The following is a 22813-nucleotide window of genomic DNA, read 5'->3' as shown; positions in this document are numbered from 1 at the left end:
CACTTGCAGTATTGTTGAGATCCCATTACGGGACCGAAAAGAGAGGACACCTTGCACTTGGACGCAGAGATAAAGTGAAGTAAATGATCATGAGAGTGGAGAAGCAGCTGTGGTCTGTGGCCCGTATGGGGCTGCCTATGTTTGGATTCGCCATGGTCTGCTTGGGGGCCTATCTGATGTCCCTGGACTCCACCGAAAACTACACAGTCAGGGTCATCCTCGCCAATATTGCCATCACCTGCGGCTTCCTGGTAGCGCTCGTCGGGGTCTTCTGGTCCATCTGCCACAGCATAAAGAACAAAGTGCACCAGAGAGACCAGAGAGGGCAGCAAGACCACAGTGTTCATGTCTACACTATTGAGAGGTAAGACTTTTGAAGGTATTTTCCTCCTCACAGTAAACTGTATTATCTATTACAGCAGCAGCAAAATTACAGCTGAAACATCAATGCAGAATAAAATCTGTTTGCTGCTTTTAAAGAGTCTGTGGCGTTTTGTTGCCTCTGCAGGCCCAGCTGCTACCCTCCATCCTATGCGGAGTCTCAGGAGAACCAAGACCACCCTGACACACCATCAGAGTCCGTTGTCACAGTCGACGGCGTGCATATGATGATGAGCTTGGCTCCTCCTCTCTACAGCCAGGACAGCTCGAGAGTCCCAGACTGCACATGGAGCTGGGAGCAGCCTCCTCCTTACGCTGAGGTCCAGATGCAGCCTGTGCAGCAGGGTCAGGCGGATGCTGAGGCTTCGTCCGGCACGACTGACACATCCGACCTCCATCGGTCAGTGTGACTGAGCTGCAGTCAGTGTGAAGTACTCCAGAGAAATGAGAAGTGACCCTTCTGGTTGGTTTGCTCTGGTGTCAAGTGACCACACAGAAGTGCTGACTTCACCTCTGAGCCCTGAATCCTTACAGTGCTTGACCTCTGACCTCTATTGCCTGAGCTGGCCCCATGTTAACAGGCCTATATGCAGGGCGTCCATGAGTTATAGCCTGCTGGGTTGTTGCTGCGTGTTTGAGGCGTGTCGCAGTGAATAGCTGAGCTCAGTCAAATATAAATCCAGTTAGACGTCTGGATTCACAGGCAGCACTTTTACTCCAGTGTGTGCACTTTTAAGACCACCCACACATGTTTGTTCACAAGTACTGTGTGTACACTGTAGGTGTAAATGATGCCACTATTGTTACAGGGTCATTTCTCAACATGTAACTTTGTGTCACAGTGGATTTTAAACTGTGGGATCAAAGCAATTTCCCCCTTCAGTAGTGAATAATAGCAATAAATCTATTTTGTACTCGTCTTCTTCACTTGTGGTTCCACTATTCCAGTTCAGTGTGTGTCCCACAAGCTGTCACAAAAGAATCACGAAAATTTCTGTTGAGAATCAAAACATTTGAATAGTGTGTAAATTCAGTTCTATCAGAAATAAGGGTTTATGAAACAGGTAGTGTCCAAAGTTTATTGTTTTCCGTTGAGAATGAAAGAATTGAATGTATTAATATTGAATGATTCCCAACTTACATAATGTAATCAATTTCTTCTCAAATGCTTGCTAATAAATAACCCTTGAACCAGGATCAAGTGACCTACTTTAATTTGACATTAGGTCCATACAACTTAAGATTTGGTCGTTGATAGTTTAAGACTGCACAAATTACTAGACTGAACTGTTTTATGGATCAAAACACAAATAAAAAGTACTTTTGTCTGCATGTAACTGTGTCCATGGTGAATTGTAAATAATAATACAGGATTACAATGAGCCTTGAAACAACGCTTTATATTTGAGTTCAGCAACACAATGTGTTACCAAACTACGAAGACAACAAGGAGGAACTTAATGGATTATACTGTATGCCATTTGCCTTTTTTGGATGTGGCTGCTATTTGAATTCATCATTACTATCATCACTACTTCAGCTGAATCCTAAAGCCGTTTGTGATGTTTGTGACGCTCTCCCCTCACGTTGGCAGCAGTTAACAAGCCCTGATCCTCACCCAACCTCAGGCACATACTCCTGACATTATAAAACAGTTGGCCGGGGCAATAACCTGTAATGGCTGCCAGCTAATGTCTGGTCCACTGAGTGAACACATCCTTACGGATATCCACTGGCAGATCCTCAACTCATAACGACGCCAATCAGTGCGTTTATGAGTTTCTGCTCTCTGTCTCTCCGTCAGCCTGTATAAAGAACAACCTGCTTCATTTCTTATCTCCACACAGCCACTCTAACACGTTTCATGATATCCACCTGTCAGCATATTCAATCATGTCCATTCAATTACAAAAGGAAACTAATACACGCAAAAGTGTTTATTTGGATTTTAAAAAAACAATAATATATTCAAATAAGGTAATATACTTTTCTGTATTGGCATCCCCAAAGGCCTAAATTGGCAAATTAAAGAGAAAAAAACACATATAATTTGAATCTATACTTTTCTTTATCAAATTAATGATTCAAAACATATTCCCTGTGACCTGTGTCTTGTTAAACCAGATTGTTAAGAGCACATATTGAAACCCATAGCCTTAGGTAGTAAATACACATGTGACCCTTCTTACAACCAGATATGCATTATCCTCATTTCATTCACTGCCATTTCTTAGCTGCGATCGTCACATCTATTTCACGTAATGATAAAGAGTTTCTTCATGCGGAATTACTGCTGCCCGAAATGATGAAGCTGTTGTGAAGTGCAGCATGTGAGTGTGTGTGTGGGCATAAGCACTCTGAAAAGTGAACACTGCACTGTAGTACAAAATCAGCATGGTGAATTCAAAAGCCCACCAGGCCCCCTTAACCAGTATATCAAGATAACTGCAAACAATAATAATGTATCTTAGGTGTCTGGAACATATTCATTATTTATCTACAGCAAAATGAGTTGGTGTGGCCGCTGAATGTTATGATATGTGATCAATAAACCTTTGAGAGAACAGAGTGAAATGTTCTGATCATCTCCAGTATTCAGCACCTCACCTTGTTTTAAGAGAAGAGAAATGAAACACTTGGCAGAAGAGTATAGTGAACATAAATTCTGTGTGTAAGATGTATGTATGTGTGCATGCATGTGTGTGTGTGATTGCTGTTCAGGTGATGACATTAGGGCCGCGGCGTCCTGTCCTCTCGTGGATGCCACAGATTTTTAGGGCGATGGCAATGAGAGGACCCAGAACAACCTGTGGAGAAAACACACATTATCTCTCAAACCACAAGATTATTACCACAAGAAATTTCAACTACAAAACGCTGATCGCTGTTCTAATTCGCTATCAGCACAGATTGTTTTCATGTTGATTCAATGGGCAGTGGCTGGAAAATGTGCATTCCAACACTATCAAACCTCAAACAGGCTCTCACACTGAATCAAAGTGGCCACTGCAGATTTCTTCAGACAGGCACTGACCTAGACGCTCTCTTACAGTTATCATGAAATACATCAAATTAATTATTAGTGTGTTAGTTAATGCTGCTTGCTTCTAAAGGGCTGTTTGTGAGGAAAATGTGGCGCCTAAAAATAGAATGACGACAAACAAATAGTGTAGTTAAATAGATTGCAGAGGCGATGACCTAGTTTGACTCAGGTCATCTTTTCCTTGTAAAACACCATCAGCTCACGTGTACGCTTGTCATGTGCCAGTTAATCGTTTAAGATTTATACATAAAATTTGCATCAGGAACGATCAGGTATAATAAATACTTAAGTGGTGGAGAAAAGTACCTTAAACATGTTATCTGTAACTGGCTGCATGATTTCTATAGCAGGTATGCATTCGGCTACAACATGAAAACGTGACTCTGATCAAGAGTTTAAGTGTTTCTGATAGAGCTTAAAGTCCCACGCAAGCACAGAAACACACACTCATTATTAGAAAAAAGATTGTACAGAGATTAAACTGCAGCAGTAAAGTGTTGGCTGTGTGCACATAATCTCACATGTTGTCTAATCATGTATGTCATGTTGGATGATTAATGTGTTCCCGGTTAGGGCCACAACGATCAGGATTTAATTTATGATCTAATATTAAGAACAGATTGCTCAAGGTTCAGGTCCAGTATGGGTCATACAACAAGGACGCACAAACGCTCACGTAGCTCTCCAGCTTTGACTGTAACAACTATTTTCTTTTATAAATTGACGTGACTAAACTTTCAGTAAATGAGATTGTTTACCGGCCATGACCGTGGCTTTACTACACCTGAGATGATGTTTATATGTATATGCAGTACATCCATACACTACTCGCCCCTGGTGTTCCCTATCGCTCCAAAGTCTACAGTACAAACAACTTGAACAGTTTCACAAGCTGGTGCAAGACACACACTTATTGCTTGATCATGAAATGGCATTTGAATGAGTGTATGAGCATACATATGTATGAGCATACATAACGTAATAATGAATGAGTAAAATCACTGTTTGTGGCACATGGAGATTGATTTATGGAGCTCTGAGATCTTTCCCTGCAACAAAATAAATGTTTGGAGATTATGTTCATCGATTACAAGATCTTGTCATTCATTTCTGCTACTGTCTGATGTCAAGTCAATAAAGTTTTATCTGAATTAAAATTCCAAACTGAACCCTCTATCGTACAAACAGGGGAGAAGAGTTGTCCAGCTTTTGCAGTAATAGGTTTTTGATTATGTTGAAAAAGCTGCATGCAAACAAACAAATTCCAGCTACTCACACACTCACTCACACACACAGGCACAGACACAGTACCTGAGTCTCTCTGTTGTGCCTCTCAGGATCTCTCTCAAAGCTCTCTGCATAAATTCGTGCAGTGGCACCCATCCCTCCTCCACTCCCGCTCATCCGAAACACCAAACGGGACGAGTCGGTGAAGACGATCCTTAATCCCTGAAAAACATACAAACACACAGATTTCAATCATTTTACTCTTCTGTAGTTTAAAATGACAACAAAGACAATTGTTTTTAGATTTCAATGTTAGCCCTTAACATTGCTGGACCAATGGAATATGTTCTTGATAAATAATAACAGACTGATCATCATGATAATCATACTGATTGTGAGGCTACTCGGCTACTTTGGTATTCATTATGATGAATTCAAGGGACCTGGGATGAACTGCAATAGGGTTAAAACATTTTTTAAAGTTCATTAAGCAGTAATGTCAATAATTATCCTTATTTCTGTCAAGGAGAAAAAAGTTCAGACAAAAAATAAATAAGAAAATATCCTCTGGATGCAGTGACGGTAATCGTCCAGTAGATGTCAGTAGTATCAAGTGTATTGCTGGACAGTGTTGAAACAGGAATACCCATGTTATATTCATAAATATACTACTAATATACTACTACTTCTATTAATAATAATAACAATAATAGTAATTATCACAATTGCTTCATAATATTCAACAGCCATGAAATCATAAATTGATCTCAATAATTGATCATTTCTATCTGTTTAGTTTCTACAGCTGCTTTACATTGAGCACACCCTCAGTCTCTGGCAGCGCCGTTACCTCGACGACCTATGCTGTTATCACTTTGAACTTAACCTCAACATTTTCAGCAAAAACAGGATATTGTTGCGTCGGGGTTACCGGCTACAACCCTAGCTGTCTGACGTAACAAAGATAAGGCTCTTAGACTAATGGATGTGTGATGAGTCTTATCTGTCCTGAATTCCTCAGCGCCTCTTTCCATATCGCCTTCCAGCAAACAAAAAGTTTGGGGGGGAGAAGAAAGAAGGAGATGAGAACAAGAAAGTGGCTGTGTTTTTAAACTGTAGACACATTAAATTAGATCATACGACTAACTGATGGCTACATGGCTCACTGTAATTGTCTGAACCTGACTCATCAACATATTCTGTTTCCATCAAGGTAGAAATACTTCAGACTGCAGGATATTTCTGCATTGACATTGACACATCAAGATTCTTTAAAACAGTACAAACAGTACAAATATAAACTCATTCCAGACCAATGCAAGCTAAGACTCCGACTCAAAGACTGTGGAACTACAAGGAAAGGACGCTTCCCTCTCCTCCTAATCTGACTTTGGCTACGGAGGTACAAAGTATCAGCGTGGGCGAGGACAGACGGCGATAATGAGAGATGTCCATCTGTCTGCCCGTAAGTCTGTCCATTTGTCTGTCCTTCCAGCTGTGAGTCTGTCAGCTCATCTCTAACAATAGAGGGACAGTTATCAGGAAGCTGACTAATGCCTGTTAAAAACGCTGTCCTGCACAGGGCACATACCAACCACGTGTGTGCGGTGTGTGTGTGTGTGTGTGTGTGTGTGCCTGCGTGCGTGCGTGCGTGCGTGCGTGCGTGCGTGCGTGCGTGCGTGCGTGCGTGCGTGCGTGCGTGCGTGCGTGCGTGCGTGCGTGGATAGATAGATAGATAGATAGATAATTCAGTAGCCATGGCATCGCTGTGTACATGTATGTACACAGCGCCCCTTCTCATGTATGTGATAACTTCTTCAAAGAGAGAGAGAGAGAGAGAGAGAGAGAGAGAGAGAGAGAGAGAGAGAGAGAGAGCAGCTGATATAACCCTGAATGTGCACTGTAATAACACACGCTAGCAGTTGCGACCCTGAGGGAGAGACAGGGGCGACTGTCAAATTTTAAGGTGACTGACACAAGCTGTGGAGGCGCTGTAGTCATGGCAACCCAGTGGGGTGTTCACAGTGGGACAACGCAAGATGCCGTTTGTGTTTGTACATGAACTGAGGTGGCAGGACAAACTGCAGTCGCCACAAGTACCAAACTGGTCTGAACACAAGAATGCAGGCAAGCGCATGTGTTCACACTTGCACGTGGACAGCTGGACAGACACACAGTGCATAAAGTGTGTGTGTGTGTGTGTGTGTGTGTGTGTGTGTGTGTGTGTGTGTGTGTGTCTGTGCATGTGGTATTAGGCGAGGCAGGAGGATGAGAAATGTTGACGCCAGGGATGAGTTTCCACACATTCCTGGACAGAACAGAGAGTCAGCTGGGTAAACTTCACAAGAGAGAACACATAGGGAATACTGACCAAAAGAATCTGTGTGTGTGTGTGTGTGTGTGTGTGTGTGTGTGTGTGTGTGTGTGTGTGTGTTTGTGTGTGTGTGTGTGTGTGTGTGTGTGTGTGTGTGTGTGTGTGTGTGTGTGTGTGTGTGTGTGTGCGTGCACGTGCACGTGCTTAGAACTGTAAGATTGACTGTCACGTCCAAACATGGAACCTTACTGATGACTGGACACTGAAACTCAATGGGTGGTCCGGCACAACATACTGTATGCTGTGTGTGTGTGTGTGTGTTAACCTGACTCAAACCAAGCAATAGTCATGACTATTAGGTCAATATGAAATACTAAGTGACACGTCAGAGTGAAGTCATTCATTGTTCAGTCCTCTTCTTCAATCCAATTGTTGTTTATCCTCCTGCATGTGTTCATTCCCTCCTTCGCCCCACACTGACCTGGTTTCGAGCCACTGTTCCATCCACAGGGTCGATGTACTCAAAATTGTCGGCCCTCTCCACACCGTACACGTGATCCCCCACAGCAAACTTCTGGCTGGTGAAGGCTTTGTCTGAGATGACGGCCTCCAGGTCTCGCATGAGGTAAAAGGCCGCACGAGGGTCAAGGCCTTCATAGTCAAACCTAAACATTCACATCACACACACGCACACACACACACAAATACATTATGCACAAAAAACACACAAAATTATTGAATAAACTTGATTTGATTTGACTAAGATGTGGTCGTGAACTACAGACCAACAAACCAAACACACACATGTAAAGTTCGAACTTGTCTGTATCCAGGCATCCACGGATGTACAAGCCTACCATGTTTTATAACTAACAACAACCGCCCATAATGTAGCTTGGTAGATAGCTAACAACTTGGTAGCACACTAGCTAGCGGCAAGCATGTGTTGGATAGCAAGCTACCTTGTTAGCTTGCTAGACAGCCATTTTTTCATGTTAAAACAATGTATACAACTAAGCTAGCATTTGGTGTTGTATAAGTGTGACTGTGGCAATAGTAAAACATGTTAAACTGGGCTGAAAACGTTGAATAAAAAAAAAAAATGTGTTTTTACCTATTTCCTAAAGTTTCCTAAAGTTTCATCATCAAGTTTGTTCATATTTCTGAAAAATCTTTTAATTTATAACATTTGAGGGAGCATGGGTGGAGTTGGTATGCTTGTGTTGTGTACATGTAAATAGGATTACGGATGAACACTTTTTGGTTTGGTCTAATGTCTGGTGCTGACTGCAGGATGTAGCCGCACCACTGTGAGCATGTAAACGTGGCTCGTGTTGATGACTGATTGTGCTCAAAATTAAACTGGAGCCTCATGTTTGGTGGAGTTTAAATGTGGGGGTCCTTTATAGCCTTTTTACTGTTTCCATGCTGTGGGAAATGTGTTACTAATTAGAGAAACTCTGTGTGGAAGCACCACAACTGTTACTGGGAATTCTGACTGTTTAACTGTGTGTCTGACAGGGGAGAGGTTACAATAAGTGAAAACTGTAGAGGCGAACTTGACAGGAAAGGGAAGACGGCGAAGGTCTGTAGGGGTCAGATTTGGCTTTGGTGGAGCTAGATGTAAGTTTATGCACACGGGCCGTACATTTAAATACACACAGGATGTTGTGAATCCAGCAAGGAAGGATGAAATCGTCTGAGAATTAGTAACATATAGGCACCGTAATGCATTTGCCCCACTGGTTACCTGCAGAAGTAGTTGCGTCCAAACTTGGCCCAGTGTTCTTTCACAATCTGCTCTACGCCCTGTTTCCTGGAGGCCATGACAGACAACCACACCAACACTGACCACAGACCATCTTTCTCGCGAATGTGGTCTGAACCTGCAGGAGAATACCACATATTACAGATACAAATAATGTTTTGGAAAAAGAAGAACACTGACCAATCACACCCTTGTTATCAGAACACAGGTGGGAAAATCATAATGTGGTGGGAGGAGTTGGGGCTGGGTTCCATTATTCCCCAAAGGTCCCAGCAACGTGGAGACAGATCTAACCAGAGGGGCATTAACTCGACACTCGGGTAATTTAAGTGCCGCTCTAATGTGACATTGGGGAAAAACTAAGCATGGACTGATGAATGGAAGGATGTCTTAGAATCTCCAGTCAATACTTTATGTTAAGTGGTTTATTATAACAGAATCGTGTACAATGTGTTGTGTGAAATTGTCCTTCATGACAGTTTAATATTCAGCTCTACTGTACTGTAAGAAACAAAGGACTGGCTCATGTTCCCCACCTCAATAACTCTCTCTCTCACAAAAACACACACACACACACCCACACACATACAGAGGAGTACAGTTCACACCCATAGGCATTCACTAGGGAGGTATCGCTTTGTTCCCAAAGACAGCTGCACAGTAAAGTTATCTCTAAAAGAAACACCTCAACATTTTGATTGGCTGAATAAGTAACATTTTCACAGATATGCACAGCCAACGTCTGTTATATCTCTGCTGGAGAAAGAGACTTACAGACAATAGATAGATTAAAAAAACATGGACGTGTCATGTTCTTTCTGTTACGCCATAACTCTTGATTCTCCCCGCTGAACACTGAAAACAAGATGTAATGTACTGACGCCAGCTCCATTTGTCTCTGCATGGCTCTGGCAGGATACAGCTGTTAGGAAATTGACAGTTGCCAATATCTAATCCCTGTCTTTGTGTCTGTCTCCCTCTGGCTGTCTTTGCCACTCACACAAATGCACACACACACAGAGCGAGAGAGAGACAGAGGGGGAGAGAGAGAGAGAGAGAGAGAGACCGAGGGCATCTGCATATAATTCACCTATCAAAGTTACAAATCTAATTATTATTTCCACAAAGCACAACCAGACCTCTTCCATCCACAACACCAACTTCACTGCCATTATTACAGTACACTACAAATCAACAACAACAGCAACGTTTGACAGAATCTGATAAAGGAACATTTGCAAAAAGTCAATTTAGTGTGTTTGGCTGAGTGTGTTAGAGTTGGTAGAGAGCAGGAGTGGTGTTCAGCTCTGATGATTTACTATTCATGGCTCCCTCTGAGCTTTTAGCCTTACATGGGTAGACAACGAGTCAGCTCCCAAAGTCCTCTGGCCTGTCTGCGTCTCTACTCCTTCCATTTCTCTCCTCCTAGTCAATACATCTCATATTAGCCCTCACTCCAGCTCAAAAGAGACTCAAGGAGATGATGGGGACAACTAAAGAATAAGCGCAAAGAACATGAAGAGGAGCTCACAGAAAAAGTCAGTGGTGAAGATAAAAGGGTTTTCCCCTGATGCATGATTGAGAATTTTGGAATGACATCTTACAAATGCCCCAATTTGACCACTTTGCCCACTTATTCCACACATGTTCGGTAGTGTACATGTTTACATACATCTATACATGTGTGTCAATTCTCTGACATCTACTCCCTTCAAAAATTCTAAATCTCTAAAAGCTAAAAAACTTTGCTGTTATCAAGACGAGACACACAGTTTCTACCCAACAACAGCAACAACGTGTGTGCGCGTGTGTGCGTGTGTGCGTGTGTGTGTTCATGGAAAACACTGCCACTAGAGGCCTGTGTGCGTGTTGCAGGGAGCCCCTGTCTCCTTTTATAGCAGAAGAATGGGGATTATTTACACATGCAGTCAGGGTCACAGCCCTCACATCTATTAGACCGCTCTGACTGCAGCTACAGGCAGGCAGGATGCACGTCTTACAAAGCAGACTACAGAGTGTGTGTGAGCGTGGGGGTGGGGAGCTTGTTTGTGCATTTTTAAGCTCTCATTTTGCAGGGAAGGTTGGGAAAGTTGACTGAATACACTTCAATTCCCGTTCAAAGCTAAAGTAGGAGCAGGCCACCGCAGTCTTCTACTTCTGATTTATCTTTTTGAAAAGCTGAAGACAACATACATCCATAAGAGGCCAGTCTGTGGTGGTAAATATTTCCAAAAAGCTCCAACTTACATGAAAAGAAGCTGATATGGAAGTGAAAAGCAGGTTAGGAGTGGAATGATGCAGTTACTGCAGATGAATGCCCACGACTGAAAACGCTTTTCCTCTCATCTCTGCCGCTCTCAAACTCTCTTTTTGGCTTCCCAGCACTGTGTCTGCGCGAGAGACATGAAACTACACGTGTACCAAATTATATCCCCCTTTATAATCACGTCCAGATTACAAAAACACTGAGTCCCTGTTGACGACCTCACCCCTCTGCTAGAGTGAGAGTTTGTGTCATTCTACCAGTTTCTATGATTAATCCCATTTAGTTTGCAAATGAGAAGAATACACAAAAAGGACGATGCTTCATTTCAAAGTCAAATATGTGAGCAGTTTAGGAAAATGTTGAAAATGAGGGGAGGGCAGGGGAGGGCAGGGGAGAGAGGGGAGGGAGGGGAGGGGAGGGGAGGGGAGTTCCTACCTGTCCCAAAGCTCTCTTCCCCGCAGAGGGAACAGCGTCCAGAGTCCATCAGATTCCCAAAGTACCTCCAGCCAGTCGGAGTCTCATACAGCGCCACCTTCACAGCTTTGGCTACCCTGAACAAAAACAAAGAGCATCTAGTTTATGATCAAACACATTCCGGTATTGTATTAATCTCCCTCTAATAGCTGGCACCATGTTTTACCAGGGCTGATAAGAGGGCCTAAGCCTACAAACAACCCTCTGACCTTTGCAATAAGGCAAACTAAATGCTGCAGGACGAGCGCAATCTGCCAACGGCTCATCCAATAACTTAATAAGGCAAAGGCTGCAGGAACAAAGTGAGTTAACCTTTTAGCTGATGTTTGTTTTGAAACTGAGCCATAGGGAGAGGAGGCCAGGGTGAGTGTGTGTGTGTGTGTGTGTGTGTGTGTGTGTGTGTGTGTGCATGTGTGTGTGTGTGTGCATGTGTGTGTGTGTGTGTGTGTGTGTGTGTGTGTGCGTATGTGCGTGTGTGTGTGTGCGCGTAGGGGTTGATTCCAGGGAGGGATAAAGGACGGGTTCTTATGTGGGAGGAAGGGGAGCAGAGTGGAGGAACGAAGAGAACAGCAATTTGAGATGTACAGGGGGGGGGAAAGAATTTTTTTAGTGTAAATTTGCAGACAGAGTAACAGCGAAACTGATTGGAAATAATAGAATTATGATAACATCAGCAGAAAAAACTGTAAATACTGTGAAAAGGGTGGAGAAATTGAGAAAAATAAGATTAGTTTAATATCATAATTGCTCAGATTTAATAGAAAATAATGAGGATTTGGCATATTGAGTAAGCGAGTGCTTTTGGGAGTCAATAATAATATCTTGTCATAAATGTTACCATCTGGAAGCCAACAAAGATGATCACCCTACAGTCATCTTCACACTCCCCACAGATTACCCCTCATCACACACACACAGACACCCCACCTCCCCCTAAGTAAACATTATTATTCCCAGTGCTTGGCTAGCGATTCCAAACCAACAAAATATTTTACTGCTTCGTAAAGACACAAACAAGCAGAATTCTTGGGACAAACATTGACTGCGGGGCTTTGGGGATTGAAGGCTATGTGGGTGTGTTTCATGGCTCTGTCAGCAGTGGCACGCACATCCACCACTGCAGCCATCAAACATATAAATAAACCCCCCGCATAGTGCCCGGTACATGTGTTTATATGAGGATGGGATGGATTACCAAATAAGAGTAAACCAGCGTTATTCCCATCTGGGGAAGAGCAAGCTGCAACGGAAAAGCTGGCATTTTACGCAGAAAACGGAAACTCTGGCCTTATGATGAGCTTTGGACGTTTCAGAGAGTACATCCATGGCCAATACAAGCACGGGACGTGACCCTGAGCAATGCTGCAGAAATGTTGGGGCAAAGTTGTTTTATGACAGTGTGAGAGTCATGAAAATTGACTTTTCTCAGCTTCAGCAGAATTGATATGGATCACACACAAACACACAAAGACTGTTGATGAGATTATGTAATTGTGGTCAGTACTTCATGAATATGGTTGGAATTCTGAGGAAGCGATCTCTACTTATTCCCCAGACTTTTATAGTTGGCTTTTAATTGTACATATGGATCTCGTAAAAAATATAATTGAAAATAAAAATGATGTCTGTGTGGAATTATCAGTGGTTGAATCACAGAGATGCAGCCACAGTAACTTGTATCTCTGTTCTCTTTAGAGTAGGGGTTTTCCTCACACACACACACACACACACACACACACACACACACACACACGCGCACACACACACACACACACACATTACACGTGCACATATTCAGACACGTACAGGGTCTAGGGTCAGTGAAGCCCAGTGGATACAATCTGTCTTCGCCGAAACTGAAAAATAAACCCTGACTGTATCTATTTAGAGCTTTAATCCTCCAGAGTGAAGGTGTGACCTCAGCCGGAAGGTTCTACACTCCTAACTTCTCACGCCAGTATAAGACTGAGAAAGGATTACATACAGTCTATGATCAAGTGTTCTGATCTTAAAATCTGGTTTTATAAATGTATATATGATTATTCAGGTGGCAAACTCCAGCCTCTGCATAAACAATTCCACATGTGAGGCTTCATCTGAGTAATGATCATGATTGGATAGATAGATGATAGATGAGGGCAAAGCTGTGACGTTTTCAAAAATAAAATAAAATAAAATAAAATAAAATAAAATAAAATAAAATAAAATAAAATAAAATAAAATAAAATAAAATACAATGATACCTCTGGCAGCTTTTGGCCTTGGCTTAATATTTGACCAAGCAAAGGATCCATCCAGCATCCTCCTACTCCTCACCCCACCCTCCCCACCCCCTCTTTGAACAGAGCTCAGTCCGGACTTAAAAGCTTTAGAGAGGCATTCAGACAGAAAAGTACTACACAGCTTTCCTTGGGCTTGAAATTTGAGTTCTTTTCGACATGACAGTGGTCAGCAGAGAAATGTAATACTTTAAAGCCATCCAGCAAAAACGTTGACAGTGGGATGACGTGACACAAAGCCTTGTCCCAACACTGAGAACCCTTGTAAATATAGCACCCAAATCAAAGTTCAGATGATTTATGGAATTGCTCCCAGCTGTTACCTGCATCGGTTTTGAAGAACAAATACAAAAATATCCTTCTCGGCTTTCCTCAAGTTGTTTTAATAATATTTTATCATCTCATAACATTATCGGGTCTTTGTTTGATTTGGCTGTCTCAGGCTTTTTGCTGAACATAAAAACTTTGCTTTGTAACATCAACATTTCAGTATTTCTGACAGCAGTGATTTGCAATACAGCTACACCAGTGTCTCTTGAGTAGCTTTGGTGCATGTTTTCTACCTGGATAAATAAGCTGTGTTGATCCAATCCAAATCTGAAAGGCACCAAGACTCCATTGAGGGACATATGTTGTAACATATGATTTGTAGTTCTATGGCTTGTAATTACAGCACCGCCATCAGGCCGAGTGGTGACAAAATCTAATCTAAATCTGGTCCAACCTGACCACAGAGTTTCATGAAAGTAGGTTCGTGACTCATCTGAGAATCACATGGCAATGCACATTAACAATACAGTGCAAAATCTCCGGCTTGTGTTCTTGGTGGTTCACCCTGGTAACACACACACACACACACACACACACACACACACACACACACTCACACACAGTGGCTCAGCCTGACCTCTCATCCTCCCTTCCCTGGAATGGATAAGGGCGAGGCAGATGTTTCCCCAGTTTACCTCCTGCTTGCTCTTCCTCCAACCACACCTCCCCTCCCTGCATCAAGCGTTGCTAACGCGGACACAACATGAGCACAAACAGACTCTTCTCTTCATTTTGCACATCCACAAACTGCATACAGTGTCACATTTACCAAGGCTTTTATACCACCGTCTGACTGAATGCGTAAACACACACCAGGGCAGTAGCTCAGTCTAAACACTCAGCTATCACACACACCCGCACAGGCCACTCGCTCTCCTAAAAAGGTCTGCACTTGGGCTACTTCCAGCATCCAACACCACACGACAAAGTACTCCAACACTTCCTGGACTTTGTCTCGGCCTCGCAGATAATGCATATGCATACGTACTCGGAACTGAAGTGGTGATTATCAAGCAAAAGTGTTGGAACAAAGTGACCCTGTGCGCCACCCACGTCAGTAATGATCAATACATAACCCAAACTACGCTTGAAGCAGGATTAAGGAAGGAAAGGAATGACGCTCTTATGTAACAGAGTTTATTTCTGCAGCACGGGAATGCTAAGATACAGCGCAGAGGTCTGAGCAAAGGCAGCACACAGGCAATGATGAGTCTCTGGTTAAGGTGTTGTTTTTGAATAGAGGTTTAGTCAAGTTTAATTATTACAGCACTATCATGCCATCAATCCAGAATACAATGCGTGTGTATGTATGTGTATCTTGTGTTCTATGGCATAGGGTCACATCCCAGTCAGTCTGTGTGTGTGTGTGTGTGTGTGTGTGTGTGTGTGTGTGTGTGTGTGTGTGTGTGTGTGTGTGTGCGTGCGTGTGTGTGTGTGTGTGCGTGTGTGCGTGTGTGTGTGTTGTATGAATCACAATCAGTGTGACTCACCCGATCAATTTCGTTTGCCTGGCCTGAGCTACTCACGTACACACTCTTTTGTTGCCACGTGAGTGAATATGGTGGTGAACATTACGCAGGTGATGCACTGATCTGAAGGGAGCGTCACTTGCACTGTAATGTTTGCTCCAAAAGTAAAATATGAATGCCAATGGAGATATTTCAAACACACAAGCACAAACACACACACACAGACACACCAACAATCCTTTGATTCTACCAGGTCGGGTTCAAGAGATATTGACAAAATTCAACTCTTCCTTTTTTGGACACTTATATGAAGAATGAGCAACGGCCACCAAACATTTGCAGCCAATTGTAGCAAAATGGTAAGAATATTAGAATAAACAAAGACATAATAAAATGTGTTTTTCTTGGTTCCGACAACACGTAAACCTCCTGTGACCCTGGACTCAAAATTGTATGAGGAGAGACATAAGAGGAAAACGATAGATCAAAGGAATCCATGGAAAAAATACATTTTGATGATGATGATGATGAAGAGTTCAAAGGTTAAAGTGGCTATAACAGCACCGACATCTGGCTGACCACTACCAAAATGTAATGGGTTCTTTAACTTTCCATTGAAATCCGACAATACTTTTGGAGATGTCCCACGAACGGACAAACACACAGACAGAAACATGCCACCAGAAACAGAACAAACATACACATTACACACATTACACACACACACACACACCATTAACATATCTGCAAACACTTATATCATAATGTATATACAGTATTCAGCACTCTATACTGCATATGTTGGTGCTTCTGGTTGAGTTATCGTGTTAGTTGACAGATTTCCCATGAGGAGGCTCAGCACTGGGATCCCCTCTACTGGAACCACATTAATGGGAATGACTTTAGCTGTGATCACATCCTCTCACTTGGCACCTGCTGCTCTGCTGTAGTCTTACATAACAAATATTTATAGGCTGTGAGTAAATGTGTGTGGCGTCGTGCGTGTGTGATCTCACAGTCGTATTCATAGTGGATGAGTCCCTCCCTCCCTCTCTCTCTCACTCACTCTGGGGCAGGAATTTGTGGTGAGAGGTCGAGGGACAGAAGAGGAGTAAAGCCCCCTTAGATCTGCAGAGTGTGTGTGTGTGTGTGTGTGTGTGTGTGTGTGTGTGTGTGTGTGTGTGTGTGTGTGTGTGTGTGTGTGTGTGTGTGTGTTGCTTGTCCCACCTGTCAAGGGCAGTGCTGGTAGCCATACTCCTGGCAAAGCCCCTGAGGCCCAGCTGTCTGAAGTAGGGGACGGTGGAGAGATTGGCAGCCATGATGGCCAACGAGTCAGACGGGTTCACGAAAAAGCCGTTTTCTCCGAGGATCATGTACCGGTCCTGACAACAAACAACACACAGCACACAACATCATCCATCTGCAAGGTGATTAATAATAAATCCATAGTGTGTGATTTAATTTCTTGAATAAAACCTGAACAGTTTACAGATTTAATCAAATCTCTCTGAGGCATCCAGCGACAAATCCATTGGGCATTTACACCCATTTGCATTCACACTAGCCTGAAAGAAACACAGGATTACCAGTGACAGTTGAGGAAAATATCAGTTATTATGTAACCGTGATCCAAAAAGGGAAACATTCACCCAGTAAGATCAAAATCACAGCTGCTAATGTCTGTGAAGAGACAATCCTTATGGGAGAACACATCAGATATGAGATAATACTCCTGATGCTAGGGTTAGTGTGTGTGTGCGTGTGTGTGTGTGTGTGTGTGTGTGTGTGTGTGTGTGTGTGTGTGTGGTATGAATGACTATTGGAGGACACAGTGGAAAAAGTGAGCCGCTTGTTGAGACATGAATACAGTACATATGATCTGATCCCCATTGCCTCATTTCTTGTTATCATTCCGCAAATAAAAACAAACAACAAATCAACCCGGCTCTGTTTGGTATCTATGGGTGGAGAGTAAACGGCACAAATTCATTTATCACTAATGAAACGGTGATGATGAATGAATGAATGGAAACATTAGACTGGATTACACTGCCAGAGCTTCATAAAACATCAAACAAATCATTAAGTCAAGACAAGTGATCATGAATGAATGAATAAATGAATGACCAAACAAATGCATTCATAATTATTCTTATTATTGTGCAATCAAACTGCATGTTACTTGTGTTCTTCTCATTACATTAGAATTGATGTTATTTCAACACAGCATCAGATTTGATATTACTTATTTCATCTTTTTCACTTAAATGAACCCTTCACATACACAATATACTCTTAATAATGCGATATGACATAACAATAAGTTGTTTGAGGAACATACATGACTCACTGTTTAGTCCGGGAACATTTACAAGCTTGGTGCATTAATCAAAGTCAGCCAACATCACTTAATGCAAAAATCTATCTAATTATGTTTATGACGTCCATAAAAAATGCATTTGTTATCATAATAAGTGGATAATTGATGTTTCCAACACTTAACCATACTGTCACTAATGAATGAATGAATGAAACACAAACGACAATAGCTTATATGAATGATTTAAGACATCATTGTCCATAAACAAACAGATGGAATGGACTCTATCTCTCTCTGCCTCCACATTTCATTTTAGTTCCCAGTGAATCTGATGTATTTCTTTATGGCACAAAAGAAGGAATATTACAAAAACGTTCATAGTTTATGGAAATGTCAGATAATTGAATAAGTCAGAGGCCTACAAACGTATATTTCTGTGGTCCACGTCTGCCATGTCTATGTAACAGTAACTATACCAGACAAACAGTCATTTGTTGACAATAAATAATGTTAAAATATTGCAGGAGCCATCTGAAAAGCCATAACTTACCCCGTCTGCATCAAACGCAGCTCCAAAGCCAAAGTCTCCTCCTTTCATGGCTTCGACCAGAGAGGTGGCGTAGGTCAGGTTGGGCTCAGGAGGTCGTCCACCAAAGTCCTCCATGGGGACGCAGTTGACAGCAGAGTTAGCAGGGGCCCCCAACTCATCACACAGAATCCTGCGTACATAGGGGCCCATCACTGTAACACAAGGACAAATTAAGAGAGGAGACATTGTGCAATCAGCTGATGTTAACAGGTGAACAGGCTGTATGAAGGGATGAAACCTCTCACCTCCATTCATGGCATCTATGTGGATCTTCACCTGCTCTGGTCCTGTGAGGAGACTTTTTATGGCACCGAAGTCAAAGATGTTTCTCAGCAGCTGAAGATAAACCTCAACTGAGTCTACAATCTCCACTGCCAACACAAAGAAGGTTTGTATGTAAGAAAGCTGAAAGGACTACACAGGATGGAGGCGGACAGACGGAGAGGACAGAGACAATGGGATGGACAGACTAACCTCTGAAGGGTTTGAACTTGTTCTCTAAGTCAAAATCATGTCGTCCCAGCCTGGAGAGGTCAATGCGGAGGTCAGGGCAGATGGTGAACTCCTCCAGCGTCCGACTCACCTGGTAGATCCTCTCCATCACCGTGTCTGGAGACGGACCTACCAGCCACAGACAAACACACGTTCACAGTCATGCATTGCACTGTGATTGATGTTGATTCGTCTTTCATAACTAGAAGAAATACATTAATATCTATAAACCTCCATACTATCAAAATAATGGTCTAATATCTGGTACTTGGACTTGACTGAACAGGAAAGCGTCATGGGAGGAATCTGAAAACAAACCATCCTCTGTTCTTCCTCACCTCCATTTGCCACATTGAACTTGACTCCAAAGTCTCCACCAGGACCTCCGGGGTTGTGACTAGCTGTGAGGATGATGCCACCAATGGCCTTGATCTTCCTGATGATACACGAAACAGCAGGAGTGGACAGGAGGCCATTGTGACCAATGACCAGACGACCGATCTGCACAGATATCAGTGGGGATCAGTGTGAGTTGAGTCACTTAATAACCCTTTCTGTTAAGCTTGGCCTATCAAATCGAAACATGAGAGGATTACTTTACAACAGTGAATGAAGCTTTGGCATGGTGAGGGTGTGTACATGAGTCATTTGCTGCATAAGTTAAGGTGAAGATGATAGTGAGAGTGTTTCTTTAACTGGCTGTGACACATAAAACCATACTATTTAGATCCTGAATAGCTCTAACAGGGTCCAAAACACCACTCACTGAAGGTTTGTCATTCCACAGGTGACTTAACTGACAGACCAGTATTAGAGGGAAACGATCTGCCCCAGGAGGTTGCCGAAATAACAGAGCTGCACTCTATTTATAATGTGTTTGCCACTTATAAAGTGGTAATACCATCAGCGTCCCATAATTCCCCTGCATATCAGCCATTCTAAATAAAAGTGTCCTCACCGGAGAGGAATTCAGTCTCCTGACGTCAGTGAATCCTCCTAACATCCGGCTTATTACATACTGTATGTGCATAAAGACCGGCCCGGAGCAAAGACAGTGATCCAACAGAGAAAATGCGTCCACACATACTTTTCCGTGTAATGATCTTTGAACTAAAACTCAAACTTTGATACAGTGGTCAGTGTTTAAAGGTCAGTGTTTGGCTTGTTAGGTTACATGCAAGTGTAGCCACTATCCTGAGTTTGTGTTTGAGGCCACATGATAGGGTTTCCCCTAAGCATCCAGTTTGGCCACTGGAGAGAGAGAGAGAGAGAGAGAGAGAGAGAGAGAGAGAGAGAGAGAGAGAGAGAGAGAGAGAGAGAGAGAGGGAACGCAGAGAGGAGGGAACGTGCTTAGGTAGGAAAACAGAGCAGGATGGATGTAAGTGCCGATAAGGCCGACATCATTTGGCTGGACCGGCAGAAAAAGAGAAACGTACTGCGAGCGAAAACAAATGAGATCCCCTTTAGATCTTCCTTTGGAACCTGTCCAAATCAATCACAGAGCGGCTGTTTGAGTGAACTGTGGGGATTTTCCTGCTCTCACTCTCTTTCCCTTTTTCCTTTCATTGACACATTTTCAAGAGCAAACAAGGTCATTAGTATTGAACTTTTAAATAATGGATAGTTTTTGGATGTTGCATGATACATTCCGGGGAATTCCAGCCAGCCAGGATTATGATGATAACAAAGATGTCCAGCCAACATCTTTATACGGTCATCATCAAAGAACGGGACCTAACCAAGGGCGTTGACTCAGGACACATTTACAAATTCCAAGTTGACAGGACAAGACAGACGGTGGTGAGTGAGACGGGATAACGTGAGTCCATTTGACTTCATCTTCCCTCTGCCATCACAGTGAAGGCCTGTAAGAGAGCAACTTTGGATTCACTTGACTGAGGTTTGGCCTGAGATAGCGGCCACTTTGACATCAGCACAGGAGAATACAAAGCTTATTAATAAAAGTGATTCATCCTTCTCTCTTCTCTTACTTTAACTTCAGAACATTAAAGGCAGCTGGAGGCCACAAGTATCACAAGTATGAGTAAACCCGCCTCCCCTCATTATACAGTACAGTTATATACTATTATTATTATATTTGATCTACTTGTTTAAAACACTTTTATACTTGTCCTGCTGGAAGTAACAACAACAACCTACTTCAATTGTGGTTAGAGCTTTATGAGGATGAGCCAATAGTGTCGCTCATCCTCCGGTTCTTACCCCGTTGGCGGCTGACATCTGCACGATCACCTCAATGGCGGCTCGGCTGAAGTAGCGGCCGTCGCTGCCCACCACCATAGTGCAGCCCTGCCGGTCCCGCAGGTCGATGGAGGACAACACGCTCTGGATGTAGTTCTGCAGGTAGTTCTTCTTCCCTTCGAACACCGCCGTCTTCCTCCGGAGGCCGTTGGTACCGGGCCGCTGGTCGTCGAAGGGCCCGGTTTGGACCGTAACCACGGGGATGGGGCTCGTCTCCATCCTCCTGGTCGGAACCGACAGCGCGTCTCAGTCACGGTGAAGTTAGTTCTGCTTGTTGAGGGAGGGGGGGAATAATAATAATGTGGCGTATAAATAGAGTAAAGTTGGAGCTTGTCAGGCGGCCAGGTGAGGTCACAGCTGCGGTGTCCAGCTCAGGAGGAGTCCGGTGACAGCGGCCCCACGCAGGGATGAACAGAGGGACACAGCCCGGGTGTTGTTCCCCCTCGCTGGTGTTCCAGAGCGCACTGAGCTCCAACATGCAGCCAGATCACTCCTCTCCTCTCCTCTTCTCTCCTCTCCTCTCTGCTGCTGGACTACTCCCTCTTTCCCTAATAAGCCCCCAACAACTGACTGAGAGGAGAAATCAGGGAGGGACAAAGTCTCCAAGGCCCACAATCAGCTGGACCTTAAGACAGAAATAGACCTCTGACTGATTGCTGAGGGGATTGTGTCGGACCCGGGCTGCAACCGGACACTGCCAGTGTGTCTGTGCGTGCGTGCGTGCGTGCGTGCGTGTGCGTGTGTGCGTGTGTGTGTCTTCGCTCTCCCGGTATGGAGACACGTGTCCTGACGGTGTCCCAGGGTTTACGAATGTAAAATGGGTGGCACATAACAGATAACTCATAGACATTTTTGTAGGTCGAAGTGTGTGTCAACGGTTGTCCTCTCAGTGCGGGGACAGCACAGCGGGACACGTTTCCATTTTTTACGCTTCTTATTAACGTCTCATTCTGTGGTGGGATGAACGGCAGCGCGTCTTCGTCTTAAGTCTGGTGAACACTGCCACCTTTTGGCAGGAGAGGGAATTGAATCAAGTGCTGTTTACGCTTGCCTCAAATTACCTGAATTTTAATTCTGTGCCCTCAGCTTTTACTCATTAAGAGTTGAACTAGTTAACATGTTTCACAGCGTCATTATACGGCGAGGTTTACAGCCTCGTATTGAAGAAAAAGAAGTTTAATCGTATTATTTAGAAGTCTTTAGGTGTCCGAGTCTTAGTGCTCTGATCTGCCCCAGATCGCTTCACGGCATTACATTTCAGGTTTAACAATTCATCAATTATGAATAATGGAAAACCCTTTTCTCAATAATTAGCCGAACATTACATTACCACCCTTCGCAGAGGGGGAGCTATTGAGGATTCGGTGCCTTGCTCAGGGGCACCTCGGCAGGGGCTCGAACCGGCGATCCTCCGGCTCCCAGGCGGAAGCTATACCCACTGAGCTACTGCCTTCCCGAAAGTTAAGTATACAGGCTACAGGCTTTTCATTTTGTTTTCTAAACTAAGCAGTACTTCCTGTGTTGTATTAGTTACTTTGTCCTCATAACTTTTCTGATTCTGAAGGAACAAACATAAATCAGTAAATGAACATTTAAAAA

The 22813-nt window shown here is 43.3% G+C and overlaps 1 protein-coding gene across 1 annotated transcript; it reads right to left on the bottom strand.

The window, feature by feature from the left end:
• Positions 1–2303: 2303 nt before the first annotated feature.
• pgm5 (phosphoglucomutase 5) lies at positions 2304–21903 on the bottom strand. Its single transcript, XM_076151061.1, has 11 exons — positions 21176–21903; positions 19291–19453; positions 18935–19081; positions 18706–18831; positions 18422–18612; positions 16779–16933; positions 11435–11550; positions 8716–8851; positions 7447–7630; positions 4736–4873; positions 2304–3188 (listed from the first exon to the last, which is right to left on the bottom strand). Exons 1-11 carry the CDS (start codon positions 21431–21433, stop codon positions 3099–3101), a joined length of 1704 nt encoding a protein of 567 aa, XP_076007176.1. The 5' UTR covers positions 21434–21903; the 3' UTR covers positions 2304–3098.
• Positions 21904–22813: the final 910 nt, after the last annotated feature.

Source organism: Genypterus blacodes, unplaced genomic scaffold, assembly GCF_046128005.1.
Source record: "Genypterus blacodes isolate CSIRO-AG114 ecotype Tasmania unplaced genomic scaffold, CSIRO-AGI_Gbla_v1 ptg000053l_1, whole genome shotgun sequence".
Taxonomy (NCBI): Eukaryota; Metazoa; Chordata; class Actinopteri; order Ophidiiformes; family Ophidiidae; genus Genypterus; species Genypterus blacodes.
The sequence above is the reverse complement of the archived record's forward strand: the minus strand, read 5'-3'. Positions and strand labels throughout refer to the sequence as shown.

Excerpts from the sequence above, each read along its gene's own strand:
- pgm5 (XM_076151061.1), bottom strand. The coding sequence starts at position 21,433 with ATGGAGACGAGCCCCATCCCCGTGGTTACGGTCCAAACCGGGCCCTTC. Across the intron at positions 18,832-18,934 it reads CAAGTTCAAACCCTTCAGAG|TGGAGATTGTAGACTCAGTT; the intron begins GTTAGTCTGTCC and ends TTGTGTTGGCAG. Across the intron at positions 7,631-8,715 it reads GGACGCAACTACTTCTGCAG|GTTTGACTATGAAGGCCTTG; the intron begins GTAACCAGTGGG and ends GTGAATGTTTAG.